The sequence below is a fragment of the Drosophila subpulchrella genome, chromosome 3L (genome assembly GCF_014743375.2).
Source record: "Drosophila subpulchrella strain 33 F10 #4 breed RU33 chromosome 3L, RU_Dsub_v1.1 Primary Assembly, whole genome shotgun sequence".
Taxonomy (NCBI): Eukaryota; Metazoa; Arthropoda; class Insecta; order Diptera; family Drosophilidae; genus Drosophila; species Drosophila subpulchrella.
Window position 1 is genome coordinate 29343797 of NC_050612.1, and position 13579 is coordinate 29357375.

General features: G+C 43.2%; 3 protein-coding genes across 3 annotated transcripts; 2 read left to right on the plus strand and 1 right to left on the minus strand.

Annotated features, from left to right (window-relative positions):
• Positions 1 to 35: 35 nt before the first annotated feature.
• On the plus strand, positions 36 to 4064 carry LOC119553422 (exocyst complex component 7). Its single transcript, XM_037863798.1, has 8 exons — positions 36 to 173; positions 228 to 393; positions 461 to 972; positions 2345 to 2409; positions 2474 to 3204; positions 3260 to 3582; positions 3679 to 3812; positions 3870 to 4064. The coding sequence occupies exons 1-8, from the start codon at positions 126 to 128 to the stop codon at positions 3970 to 3972; spliced, it is 2082 nt and encodes a 693-aa protein (XP_037719726.1). The 5' UTR covers positions 36 to 125; the 3' UTR covers positions 3973 to 4064.
• Positions 1315 to 2304, plus strand: LOC119553424 (protein matrimony). Its single transcript, XM_037863800.1, has one exon. It carries the CDS (start codon positions 1382 to 1384, stop codon positions 2021 to 2023), a length of 642 nt encoding a protein of 213 aa, XP_037719728.1. The 5' UTR covers positions 1315 to 1381; the 3' UTR covers positions 2024 to 2304.
• Positions 4010 to 10999, minus strand: LOC119553423 (agrin). Its single transcript, XM_037863799.1, has 4 exons — positions 9721 to 10999; positions 5103 to 6126; positions 4850 to 5047; positions 4010 to 4672 (listed from the first exon to the last, which is right to left on the minus strand). Exons 1-4 carry the CDS (start codon positions 9971 to 9973, stop codon positions 4129 to 4131), a joined length of 2019 nt encoding a protein of 672 aa, XP_037719727.1. The 5' UTR covers positions 9974 to 10999; the 3' UTR covers positions 4010 to 4128.
• Positions 11000 to 13579: the final 2580 nt, after the last annotated feature.

A 13579-nucleotide genomic window follows, 5' to 3' on the forward strand; every position in this document is an offset into this window, starting at 1 on the left:
GTGTGACCAAAGTGACTAAGCTTAAAATTGCCAAACTTTTCCCAACCAAAATAAAAGACAAGAACTTTTACACTTCAGCAACAATTATTTGTTTTTAACGACATTAACCATATAAAACCTTTAGAATGAACAATCTGGACAGTTCATTGCAGGCGCACAATAAGTTGGAAAAGGTACATCCAGTTGTCAGCCTTGGAAACCCATATATTAACCGTAACTCCCCCTAGGAAGCTACTAATTTGGCTCTGCTGAAAGATCGGGTGGATAAGTATCATGATCTCTCCACGCAAATGTCCAGTATACTTACAATCTTCGAGAAGCGTTTGGGGAACCTGGAGCAGACCATATTACCCGTCTACCAGGAGACGGAGCAGCTTCAGAAAAGGCAGCAGAGTAGGATCAGAGATAAGCCGTGGGACTTCCAAGAAAAATAATGGGTCTCTGCCTCTTGCTCTTTTAGATCTGGAAGCCACCCTGAATTGCCTAGAAAGTGTCCTCTCCCACTACGATGTCTCCCAGGAGGTGTGCCAGCTGATTCACCAGGGTCCCGTGGAGGGAAATATCTCCGTCTTCCTGGATGCACTGGCGAAACTTCGGGATGCCAATGATTACTTCCGGCACAACAATTCCCAGAGTGTGGAGCTCGAGAATGTCACCAGTTTGTTTAATACCGGATGCGAGGGTCTCAATCAGCACTACAGTATGCTGCTTAAGAAGCACAGCGCTCCGCTGAAGCCCGTGGAACTGTTGGATCTTATCTACATCGAGGACGACTCCAGCGATGAGTACACCTCGTTCCGGCAACTGTCGCAGACCACTCGCGAGGAGCTGTACACCATCTCCCACTGGCTGGAACAAAATTTAAGGGAGTACACCCACATCTACGCCACGGAACGGGGCGATGTGGTCCTCCGATCGCTGCAGCTGCTCAAGGATCACCAGAAGAGCAACAGCTGGGGTCACGAGGCACTGGTGAGTTCTCATTTTATGCAAATTCTAGTATTTACTCTTGTAGTAAGTTATTTTATTTTAAAATCATGTAATATTCTTTGTTGTATGAAGATTCAATTGTAACATTTCCTATCCTAACTAAGGTACCTATATTATGATAGTATATTCAGCAGTTTATAATAGCTCTATGTGATATTTTTTATAATCTAGAAAATAAATTATATGGTATATAATAAGAGCAAGTCTAACCCAGCGATATGTGACTTGTACTGATCAGTATTATACTTTTCACATCTCTAATGGTTTTGGTTAACGGAAACGATTCGAAAAAGCTCCCCAAGAAGCGTCATTACCGGTAACTTCGCTGTCCGCCATTTGCCAGCTTGAATTCGCAAAGAACGCATCGTTTTCTGTATTATAATTGCTCAAGATGGAGAATTGTCTTACACCCACAAACAAGGTTAAAATTACATTTCCCCGGACTCCAACGCTAAAGGAGCGCAGATGGAACACCCTAAAGGTTAACACCTCCAACGTGCGATGCTCCACACCGATTTTCGGCAACTTCCGTTCACCCAATCTCTCGCCCATCGAGAACATGGGCACGAAGAAGAGTCCGGCATCGCCCATGCGGTTCGAAGCATTCAAGAAGCCGCCAATGAAGGTTGCTCATAATCAACATAGTCATCAGCATAGTCACCGCACTCAGCTCAAACCACCGGTCTTCAATTTGCCCAAACCGCAGGAAGAGATTACCGAGACGGAGAGGGAGATTAAAAGTTGCAGCAGCCCGGACACCTGTTCGGATGACTCTAGTAGGGATACCTCGTTGACCTTGGAGTCGCGTCGCCGTTCCATGAAGGCGTCCAACCATTCGTACGTAGTTAACCATGCTGCCAATGTGGAGCAGATTCTCATGCACATGGGCCTGGAGAACTATGTGACCAACTTCGAGGAGGCTCACATCGATCTAGTGGAACTGGCCTCCATGGAACGGGCTGATCTCATTAAAATTGGCCTCAACACCGATGAGGATTGCAACCGCATCATGGATGTCCTCCACACTCTCTAAACGGATCGCTGGCAGATCCCGATTTATTTTAAATTCAAATTTTAAAAATGTTTTATGCGAAGAAAAATTAGTAATGTTAATATATGTGGATAGTTAAATATGTATTGTGAGGCTTGTTGTAAAGGACCTGGTGTCTTAAAGCCAAAAAAGGGAGGATCAATTAAATTTTTGTTTTAAGTAAATCTTTAAAATGTTGTACTCTTAGTCGTCAATTTTAAAACAAACAATATGTAAACACTCATCTCATAGTATATGTAATAAACAAAAGATTTAATATTGCATTTACTTGGATTTACTTTCAAATTGTGTGACTTCTTGCAGAGACCTCGGCACAGTGGACGTCAAACGGAACCCAAAAAGACCACCTCTGCGCGCCTGCAGCAAATGTAAGAGCCCAATCTCACTCTCCAAATTTACCAAAAAGAAATTGTCTTAATTCATGATCCTCAGATTCGAAAAGAAGGCCAATAAACTATATCTACGAGCGACCCAGACGATTGAGCAGTCCACCGGCTTTTCCATCAAGAAGGCATCGTCTCACAGCGATCACCTGACATCCGAGGACCTGCTGGACGGAGATCAGGAGCTGGACAAGTATTTGGTCATGTTGCTGGGACTCCAACGTCTCCTCAACTGGGAGCGAGCCATCATGCACGACATTATTCCCCCGTCGAAACACAACGAAGTATTCGCCCGATTGGCCTATAATGCCATCGATCTGGTGGTTAAGGACGCAGAGTCCATCACCCAACGCATCCTGCGCTGCATCTCCCGAAAAGAGTGGACCTCGGCACTGGGTATATTCTCCGCCCTGAAACGGGTAATCCTGCTGCAACCGGATATCGAACGCACCTATGATCCAGCGCAAAGAGAACAGCTCACCAAGGTGTTAAATAAGTTGCAACACACGGGAGCCAAGGCACTGGAGCACTTCCTGGACGTGGTCAAAGGGGAATCAAGCACTAACATTGTGGGCCAAAGCAATGTTCCAAAAGATGCCACCGTTCACGAGCTGACCTCCAATACGATCTGGTTTATTGAGCACTTGTACGAGCACTTTGATGTGATTGGATCTATTTTGGCGCAGGATGTCCTGTACTCCACGCAACTGGACACCATTTTGATGAAGAAGGTGCTGGCTGGCGATGAACGAAACAAGGCTCTCCTAGCCATTTACATAAGTAAGTGGAGATGAACCATTTTTTTCTTCACCTTTCTAAATACTTTTTTATATAGAGAAAGCATTGGCAGAGCTGAATCTTTCCATCATGAACAAGTGCGAACAGTATAATGACCAGGCCACTAAGCACCTCTTCCGCCTTAACAACATTCACTACATCCTCAAGTCGCTGCAGCGCTCCAACCTGATTGATCTGGTCACCTTGGCGGAACCGGAGTGCGAACATAGCTACATGGAGATGATACGCGAACTGAAGGCTAGCTATCAGAAGACCTGGTCGAAAATGCTGGTGGGCATCTACTCCTTGGATGAACTTCCCAAACCAGTGGCCGGCAAGGTCAAGGATAAGGACCGCAGTATTCTGAAGGAGAGATTTTCTGTATGTTTATTGCATTTAAGCTTTAGTTAGGGTTTTAAATTGATGATATTTCTCCGGACAACATTAATTTAACCTGTTCTTCAAATTTCGTTACAGAACTTCAACAAGGATTTTGAAGAAGCATGTAAAATTCAGCGAAGCATCTCAATACCCGATGTCATATTGCGAGAAGGCATCAAACGTGATAATGTGGAGCATATTTTACCCAAATACAATAAATTCTACGAAATGTAAGTTTATGTAGTGTTTCTCTATCTATACCTAATTATCCCTTGTATTCATTTTAGTTACTCTGGAGTGCACTTTAGTAAGAATCCCGATAAATACGTTAAGTACAGACAGCATGAGATAAACGCTATGCTAAGTAAGCTCTTCGATGATTCGGCCTAGATCTAAGTTCCTGGCCAGGGTTCATGTGCATTCCTCGTAAGTTCGTTGGGGGCTTTAATTCAAACTCAATAAATATCGCTTTTAAAAAAGTACAATACAAGACTATAGCCTAAAAATATTAAATGCCAAGTGAAATGAAAGCGCCACGCATACATCCTAGTACAGGAAGTTAGTGGATGGTGCTTCGGGGCGGCCACAGGCGCCGTAGTAGTTGACGTTGACCGTCTGGTTCGCCCTGCAGTTCTCGATCTCCAGGAAGCAGTCGTTCAGATAGGTTTTATTGTCGCTGCCGCAAACGGGCTCGAATTCCCTGGGACAGATGCGGGCACATCCTTTGAGCTGGAAGGCGGCCAGGCAGCGCTTAAGGGGCACCACAAACACGTGCTTGCCGCAGTTCTCCTTGCGCATGTGGCACTCGGACTTGTACAGGTTGTTATCCGATCCACAGACGAAGCTCGGTGGCTGGGCATCACAATCCGATTCACAGTCTGCGGTCAGAGCGCAGTTCTTCAGCGAAACGGGCACCACACGGAGATTGCACGTGCGCCTCTTGAACTCGCACATGGAGGCGAAGGTATTGCCATCCGACCCACATATCGGCTGCTGCTCCAAATCCGCCCGGGTGCAGGCATCTCCGCAATCCTTGGTGGGTGAATTGAGATCCGTGCAGGGTCCTATGTGGGCCAGATTCACGCCGCGTCTGAAAGGGGGTAAGAACTTGGTTATAGAATTTAAAAAAACATTTAATGTCTATAACATTTTCATTCATTTTTAAAAAGGTAGAATTCGAAACGCTTTGTTTGTTTAAAAAAATATTTAAAACGATAACAGACAGCAGTATCTTATAACTATATGATCGTGTACTTGGGGTACTTACAGACAGGTGGCATGGGCCAGCTCGCACTCATTGTTGTAAGTCTTCGCATCCGTTCCGCAGAGCTTGTCGTTTCGCTTCGAGCTGAAGATGGAACCGAACAGGCTGTTGAAATCCTTGCAAGGAGGCAGCTGCTTGCAGCGGGTCAGTCGACTCTTGCACTTGTCCATGCTCACTTTTTGGATTGACTTTCGCTGGGGGCTGAAATATCAAATTAAAACCACATTTTACCTTTCGTAAGCCCATCTTGTCTCACCCGCAGTTGAGCATTTTCAGTTCGCAAAGTGAGGAGTATATGTTTCCGTCGCTGCCACACACATACTGCGAGGAGGAATCGGCCTCCACTTTGGGACACTCGGTGGGACAGGCATCGGAGGCACTGCCGTGCCTCTCCTGCGGCATGCAGAAGGACAGGGGAACCTCGAAGACGTGCTTGCCACAATTGGAGGAGCGCATCTTGCAGGGACTTGCATATAGACGACCGTCTGATCCGCAAGTTGGTCTCGCAACCCGCCAGCAGGACTCCCTGCACATCCTAGTGGATTGGCAGTGCTTCCTGCTTGTTTTCACCACACCCTGTCCACAAGTATGCAGCTTCATCTCGCACGTGGAGTTGTAGACGTTGCCATCCGATGAGCACACGGGTCCATCCTTGGGCGCACTATTACAATCCACTGGACAAGACTCACGAACGGCACTCGTATTGCTGCAAGGACCCACGTGAGACAGTTTAACGGCGGCCAGTCCCACTCGACAGGATTGCACCCTTAACATGCAGCGATTCAAGTAAGTCCTTCCATCAGTTCCACAAACCGGATCCTTCTCCGTGCTGCAGCGGTGCTTGCAATCTGATCCTTTGGACCGCTCGCAGCCATCGCGGACATCCTTGATCAGGGAAACTCCGCTGCGGGAGCAAGTCTTCTTGCGCAGCTCACAGAGATTGGCGTAGATCAGCCCATCACTTCCGCACACGGGCTCAGCTCCCACGGTTATGCTCGGTGGACAGGATCGAGGACAGTTGCCGGTGGTCGTGGCACTGGCCCGGTTCCGCCTGCCCATCTGGGCCAGCTGCTGCTGCTCCGTCTCCTCGCGGAGCAGGGACTCCAGGGCAGCCGCCGCCGCTCCAGGAGCCTGCATCAACGTGGAGGACAACTCGGGCTGGGCATCCTGGCGGTAGTTGATCAGCAGTGAGTCCGGCGCCGCATCCGCACTGCGATAGCGGATAACTGGCGCCTGCGCCGGCAGCCGGATAATCTTGATGGGGGAGTCTGTCACAGCGCCTGTGAAGTAGGAAGATTTGGTATTAAAGTTCGTTTTTTAATTGTAAATATAAAAACAAATTCATTTTGTTTTTAAATTCTGAAGAGAGAAAAGATCTTAAGTTAGTACTTAAGAAAACCTAACTGCACAGATCTGAGATATCATAAGAATTAACTTTTTATACACTTTTGGAATATTTTCTTAATTAACAATTTACCACAGTGGTTTGCACAATCTCATGTTCTAATCTTTATACTGTTATGTTTAGACGTCGGATTATATATGAAAATCATTTTTGAACTTCTGATTTGGTTACTTATTTGATAATTGATAATTGACTTCACGAATGTCTTTTACATCCCAAACTCTCCCACTTTCAATGTTTAGTCAACACCTTTCCCCCGAATTTCCCAGGGTAACTGAGACTCGAACCCGCCAAACAAAACTTTCCCTTTGCATTTTCCTCAGCCCGATGGCGAGCATGCGGAAGAGTCGGCTCTGGGCATACAAATTTCAGATTAGCCGCACGATCGTAGGGCATTTTGCGCAGTTGTGACCCACTGTTTGGCCCACCTCCAGACCTCCAGACCTGCTGACCCTCCTCCTCCACCGACTCCCCCGAGTGATCGCATGACCGACTCAAGTAACCAGCCATTAACTTGAATAATTCGGTAGGTTAGACATAGGAATACGGGAGCGGGGAGTTCCCTTTACTAACGGTAACGGCAAATGTTACCCGTCTTCTAATCTCGATTCCAAGTAAGCGACACAATGGCATTTATGGCCAGAGATTTGAGCACAAGTATTATTAAATGTACAGCACAGACACATATACCTACTATCGCCGACCTCCATCTATAATTGTTCATGCTAATCCCCTCCAGAAATCGTAAGCTTAATCTGTGCTAAAAACTGCAAGTGAAATTTCCACACTAATTGCCTCCGGCACCGACCACCGAACATTTCTGTTGTCTTTGGTCGGATGTGGCACCGCTGGTTTAGTTTGGATCTGTTTGCAAAGAAAGCTGTGAGAGCCGCCTCCGGAGGAAGCACTAAGCACTCAGCTCAGTTAGAGATATAGATATATATGTACGTTTACCCACTAGCTGTAGAAAATCTATTAGCGCTCTTTGAGACTGCCACGATTGTTTGGCTGCGATAATTGAACCCACGTTCATTATTCCAATTTGCTGCTGCCGGCCATAAAGATGGAAATTTCAACATCCAGCCAGCCAGCCAGACGCATTCTCAGCTTAATGGACTCGGACTCCGACTGGATGATACGAATCCGAATCTGAATCGGAGGCAGAGGCATCGCCATCAAGCGGAGCCATTAAGTCCGGAGAAAATTAAGCGGCGTTAGGAATTAATGCACATGTAAACGATCCGCTGGAATGGTCAGGGGCAATCCCGAGACCGCAGCCTATCTCATTCGGCACTGCAACTATGGGACCTCAACTGTCCCACCCACTCTTACCATTTCGGCACTCGAAAAAAAAAGATTTTCGCAATTTTTTTATAAACCTGGAAAACATCATTAAAGCGGGATAATGCTAGATTTAAATGACCCACAAAATAAGACTAATGTAGTGTAAGCACTTTTGGGACTAAAAGATTTGATTAGAGTTGTAGCTCGAATATAAAGATCTTAAAAAACCGTCTAGTAGTATCGCTTATTAATATTTGAAGTAGAAAGAACAACCGGCAGCTTAAACGGTTGAAAATTATAATAATAAACTAAATTCTCTGTTGGAGTGTTATATTTATAATATAATAGTAAGATCTAACATGCTAAGTTAGTTTACAAAGAGATACCTATACCTAATTAAAAAACACTCTATGTCCAACAACCTCTCTACTGTAAAATAAATAAGCGAACATATTTGAGGAACTCCCTGTTGAAGGAAGATATTTACAAGATAATAGTATAATCTAACATTCTAAATAGGTTTGCAAATAGATACCTAAACCTTTAATTAAATCCCACCTTATGACCACCAACATCTCTGCTGTAATACAAATTTCTTAAATACCAATCTATTTTTCCAGCTAAGATAGATGTTGTGTCTTTCAAAGCAACCTTGAAACTTCCACAATTATCTTAAAACCACACATTTTTTCAAGTGCAGGCGCATTTTCCTGGCCTCCAGCGAGTTGCTGCCAGACTCCTGCCTATCGGATACCATCAATTGCAAAAAAAAGAAAAAGGCGAGAGAAATAATAAAAGCAGCCACCGTATAATTTTCAAAAGTGGAAAAATCCAGCATCCAACGCACTGCATTGCTGGGCAGGGACTTTTCCATGATATATATGCACAGTACATATACCATGTGTGCTCGGTTTGCTCTGGTTTGGTGTGGTACAGTGGAAAGCAGAGACCAGAGACCAAACCAAGACCCTGCCCAGAGATGAATCACGGCGCCACTGATTGGGGTCATTAAAAACATATATGTGAGATCACAGCATCCAATTCTAATTGATCTTTCACCCATCAATCTCCCGATGAAGTGCTGTTATCAATTAACCAAATGATCGCGCTTACAAGTAAAACAAATCATTTCGCTCCGGGTCAACTTTAAACGATGCATGTGTAGTATTCCCCCCATACCGTTTACCACGATTTGAAGCTCGTTTCCACTGTGCGGTCAGCTTGATTTCCCCATGAACTATTACCCCCTTTCAGTGCCCCTGGCTTCTGTGTCTCCCCTTCGTGCTTTTAATGAATTTATTTGAATGTTGGACAAATTGTGCACGAAAATATTTACGAGCATGTTGTGCGTCGAGGAGCGAGGGTCTTAAAATGCTGAAAATGGGGAGTTCGGGGGTCTATGGGGGTCTTTCGGGGTCTCTGGGAGAGCCTCTCGTGTGTGCCAGTTTACATTCACTTTGTGCGGAGTAGTACCTTAGAAATTAATAGCTGCTACGACGGCCTTTCTACCACCGCACAGCTGTAGGTCTAGATCCGGACCCCGATTCACATTCTCCGTTTCAACACCCAGAGAAATTGAGCTGTAATTGAGACAGCACCACTCGCAGTCAGTGTATCCGTAACTTTCCTTTAGCTCGATATAATGTGGGGATTTCCACTTCAGAACCTTAAGTTCCCTAGAACCTTGGATAGTGATATTAAGCTAAGAACCTAAATAAACATGGTAATGGGATTAACTTTATTTAAAGGAAAGCCGAACTTTAAAGTTTTATTCACTTCTTTTATCTAAAAGATTGCTTCTGCGTTAAAGCTATGTTGCGAATGTTAGGCTTAAATAAGGTTAGTAGGTCAAAGAGAGTTACACCAAATTATTTGTAACTTAATCTGAAATCTAATATATTACTCAGATTTACTCAAATTTGAGAACGGTTAAATGGCTAGATTAAATTATATCAATTACTCTTCTCAATTTTTTGAGAAGAAACGTTTTTGGTATCAAGACGATATTGCTTCGAGTTCTCCTTTGAGATAAAGGAATTTAAGAAAAGTAGAGGTGAAACTAGTCTCGATCGATCTTGGTCAAAAGAAGTTATATTTCCTAAGTGCGTAGGTACTACTAAACTTAGACTTAGATTTTGAAGATCTTTTTTCCAGTTTCTTGCAGTGTAGGGCATGTATGACTTACCATTGGTGGTTGACGCTAATGCCGCCAACGTGAACATGGCCAGCAGTGCGCCAAACAGCTGTCGCTTCGGGCCACTGAGACTGAGATGGAGACTGAGGCTCAGACCGGGGCTGTGGTTATAGCTGCATCTCTTGATCTGGCTTAGAGTCTGGCTAAATCTGTGGGTCTGCGTTTGGGTGGCTTTTAAGGCGGGGGGATGGTGATGGGTATGGCGATAGAGATGGAGATGCTGTTTCTGCTGCGACTTGGACATTTTCGCTGCCTTGCTGTTTGCTGTTTGCTGTCTGCTGCACTTTTCCTGGCTCTTGTTGCTTTTGTTGTTGTTGCTGTGCGTGACGTGACGGGCGGCGCTTTCGCTCGTTAACAATTGAAATTGAAATAGTAGCAAACTTTTATGCGGCTGAAGTTCACACTAGTTGTTATGCGAAGAAGAAAGTTTTTCTCTCTCTGTCTCTGGTCTGTCTATCTGCTAGACTATTAGACTATATAGATCGTATAAATGCTCGTAATGCCGCTGAAGCTGTTCGAATTAACGGTACTCTTGCGGTCATTTGGGCTTGGCCTGCTCTTCTTCTTCTCTGGCTGCCCTTTTATGAGTTCATTCGTTTGCCTATTAACATTAAACTTGCAACTATCTCTTTCCCTCTCTCTTGCCTGCCGGGCACTTGACCTCTCACACAATCGCACAATGGAGCATAATTTCTTTTTTATCGCCTTGGCTTTATTCCTTCCTTTTTTTTGTGTGTATTTTTTGCACGGCCCGCCTTTAATTTGATTTCAATTACGTTCTGGTAAGGCTTTATTTTCCTTTTTTATTATTTTCTTTTTTTTGTGTTATTTACTTCGCATTATGCACAGAAAACAATTGGCTTTTGTTCGTTACTCTTTCGTCGTTTGAATTTGACTTTGATGCGCGCTCTTCGAGTTTCGATTCGCATATGAAAAATGATCTCTCTTTTCGGATTTTGATGCTGCTACTGTTTGTCTGCCTCTGCTGCCGGGCCTCTGCCGCTGCCTCTGCTGACGCTTACTGCGACGCCGACTGCAACTGCGGCGATTGCATTTCGTATTTCATTTGCTTTTATTGTTGTTGACTGAATGAATGAATGGACACTAACACACACGCGCTCGCATCCGATTTGTACAATTCGTATTGTCGTCTTCGCCTGGTTTTTTTCCCTTTTTTTGTTGTATTATTTTTTAAGGCCTTTGTAGTGTTTGTCTGGTCGCTCAGATGTGAAAAATCTCGAAAAGCTTTGCTCCAAATGCGACTGAAAGGTTTGACAATGCGCCGACGAATGGCAAAAAATTTGCAATGAAAAGAAATTTATATGGGTGAAAGGCAGCGCAGTCGGCGGCGGCAGAGCAGAGCATCCAGCGGGAGTTGTTGTTGCCGCTACACTCGAGATAAAAGGCGTGCACTTAACTCAAATGTCGCCAAGGAAAATTTCCATTTAAAAGAATCGCCCCAAATTTATGGATAAGGAACTCAACTCAACTTAATAACAATTACTGCAATAAAATAGACTACACATTTTAAAATAATGACATCTTAAAGAGGCAGGTAATAAGTACAGAGATTAAGAACTTATAATTACCTAAAATTTAGCATTAAAAATTTAAAAAATTAACTATCCAAAATTCAAGGGTAAGTATGTTTAAGGGTAAAATGTCCTAAAACTTAATACAATAAATTAAACTTTAGTTTTTAGTTAATGAATACTGAATCGAAGATTACTTAAAATAAATAAGTTCACCGAAGACTTAAAAAATATTGGTTTTTTAAAATTAAATATTACTGAAATTGGTATCATACCAAGTTTAAGAATTTCATTACTAAACAAACTTATTTAAAATTTTCAAACTATTAATTACATACCTCAATGTAAATGTGTACTTTTCAAAAAAAGAAAGGAGAGAAACAATAGAAGCAAAAATGATACATGCATTGCATCCTTGTAATCGCCACCTAGGGATTATACATAAGTACAGTATTAGGATTTATAATGCTAATGCAAAAGTAAAAGCTACACATCTTGTTATCTTTTCTTCCCCACTTTTCCAATGCCAATAGTTTTTCAAGTGCATAGTTGCCTGCCTGAGCATATCGATTAAATGGAGTTGTCGGTATTTAAAATAACAACTTGGTCATGTCTGCTGGCCTAATCGGTTTTGCGTACAAATTTAATTTGCCAAAAGTGGCAGCAAAATGCAGCCAAAAAGGCGAGCTGCATTTGAAATTATAACGCACACACACGATCCTGACCAAACCAAGCCGATCCGATCCGATCAGATCCATCTCCATCCGCGCCTCTCCAATATCTCCAATATCCCACATCCAATATACAATATCCACGATCCACGATTCAGTTTCAGCGGTTGCGGCAGTGGCAGTGGCATTGGCAGTTGCAGTAGAAAGTGCAGCCTGGAAGCTGTGTTTATAGACTTGTAGACTTTAAAGCCATAAATTTTACGCCTCAGCGGCTGTTGCGAATAAGGGTCACCACACACTCTCCCAAATAGCCCACTCTCACGGCGCACAGTGTCCTGATTTTCCAAAACTTTATAGTTCCTAACTCTATTATGTTTCCTTTTTTCTCCACCATACAGATATTCAATTTACGACGTGTAAGTCAGTTGTAAAATTATTATTTCAGGATACTCTGTATATGGATATCATAGACCCTACAGAGAATTAAAATGGTTTTGTTTATTCGTTTGCTATTACGCCACTACAGTTCGATCCCCTAGTTATTGAATTAATTTTTCGTCCTTATACAAGCTTTTTTTTCGAAAAAAATCGTTTGACTTTTCAAAGTCCAACTGTTTACAATTACTTATATTTTATGGAATTTATTCTTAATTCTTAACTTATATACAAATGTATAATTTAATTTTTTGTCCTTTTCTCTAAAATATTTAAAGGGTGCTAAGAATAATAAAAATTCTGGTAGCGTATTTTTCAAAACAAAACCATCGTTCATCCTACTTACTACTACCACATTCTCAACTATTTTTCTTTAAAGTATTTAGGTAGTTTATCCCGTAACTCCAGGCAATAAATCATGTTTTTTTTGAAAATGTTCTTCAACTTGTTTTTGAACCACTGTGCTTTGGCGGCGGGTGGAGGAAGATGAAGAAGCAGATCATTGGCGGCAGAGTCGCGTGCATTAAAGAAAATTGAGTGGAGGTGGAAGTTGCCGCCGAAAAAGAGGTCAGTAAGTGAATGTTTACAGTTAGCTTTTTGGGCAGATCAGAGAGAGTCAGAGCCAAAAGCCGAGCTCAACAAAAAAAAGCCAAACTGCATATGACAGGCGTGACTCGGCTTTAAGCGCCAGCGCCCAGAACTAATACCCGAAAACACGACGACTTGCAGATCCAAAACCGAACCCAGATAAAAAATAAAAAATAAGAAACTAAAACCCAAAACAAAAAATTTAATTAAAAGAAAGCCAGGCCGGAGACGTAAAAACCTTTTGGCAGCCGTGCAGTTTCTTTTTTGGCCAAATATTTGACGGCGTTCGCCTGCGGTTGCCAATAAAAATGGAAAGTGAAAATTGCGGCTGCAGTGGCAGTGCATATTAAAAAAAAATAGGAAAATAAAAAAAAGCGATAGAAACAACCGTGTGCGAAAAGATGGCCATAATAGACGATAGAAGGCAAGAGCCACGCACCTGTTCTGCGGGTTTTCTTTCCATCTAATCACAGCCTTAGTCTTGCGACCCAAACCATTGCGAGTATTATATAAATATAAACGCAAGGCTATGGATCGTTGGATCGACGGATAAGTGCCGGAAATTATATGGCAAGGGGAGAGTTCTCGCCCCAGCCGGGAAAATTTACCACAGAGAAATGAAAA

What these genes read in the sequence shown, in the direction of transcription:
- LOC119553423 (XM_037863799.1), bottom strand. Translation starts at nt 9,973, where the DNA reads ATGTCCAAGTCGCAGCAGAAACAGCATCTCCATCTCTATCGCCATACC. An exon ending in CTGAAAATGCTCAACTGCGG is followed by an intron (nt 5,048 to 5,102) that starts GTGAGACAAGAT and finishes TTGATATTTCAG; the next exon opens with CCCCCAGCGAAAGTCAATCC. An exon ending in CTGGCCCATGCCACCTGTCT is followed by an intron (nt 4,673 to 4,849) that starts GTAAGTACCCCA and finishes ACCCCCTTTCAG; the next exon opens with ACGCGGCGTGAATCTGGCCC.
- LOC119553424 (XM_037863800.1), top strand. Translation starts at nt 1,382, where the DNA reads ATGGAGAATTGTCTTACACCCACAAACAAGGTTAAAATTACATTTCCC.
- LOC119553422 (XM_037863798.1), top strand. Translation starts at nt 126, where the DNA reads ATGAACAATCTGGACAGTTCATTGCAGGCGCACAATAAGTTGGAAAAG. An exon ending in TCTGCGCGCCTGCAGCAAAT is followed by an intron (nt 2,410 to 2,473) that starts GTAAGAGCCCAA and finishes CATGATCCTCAG; the next exon opens with ATTCGAAAAGAAGGCCAATA. An exon ending in TCTCCTAGCCATTTACATAA is followed by an intron (nt 3,205 to 3,259) that starts GTAAGTGGAGAT and finishes TTTTTTATATAG; the next exon opens with AGAAAGCATTGGCAGAGCTG.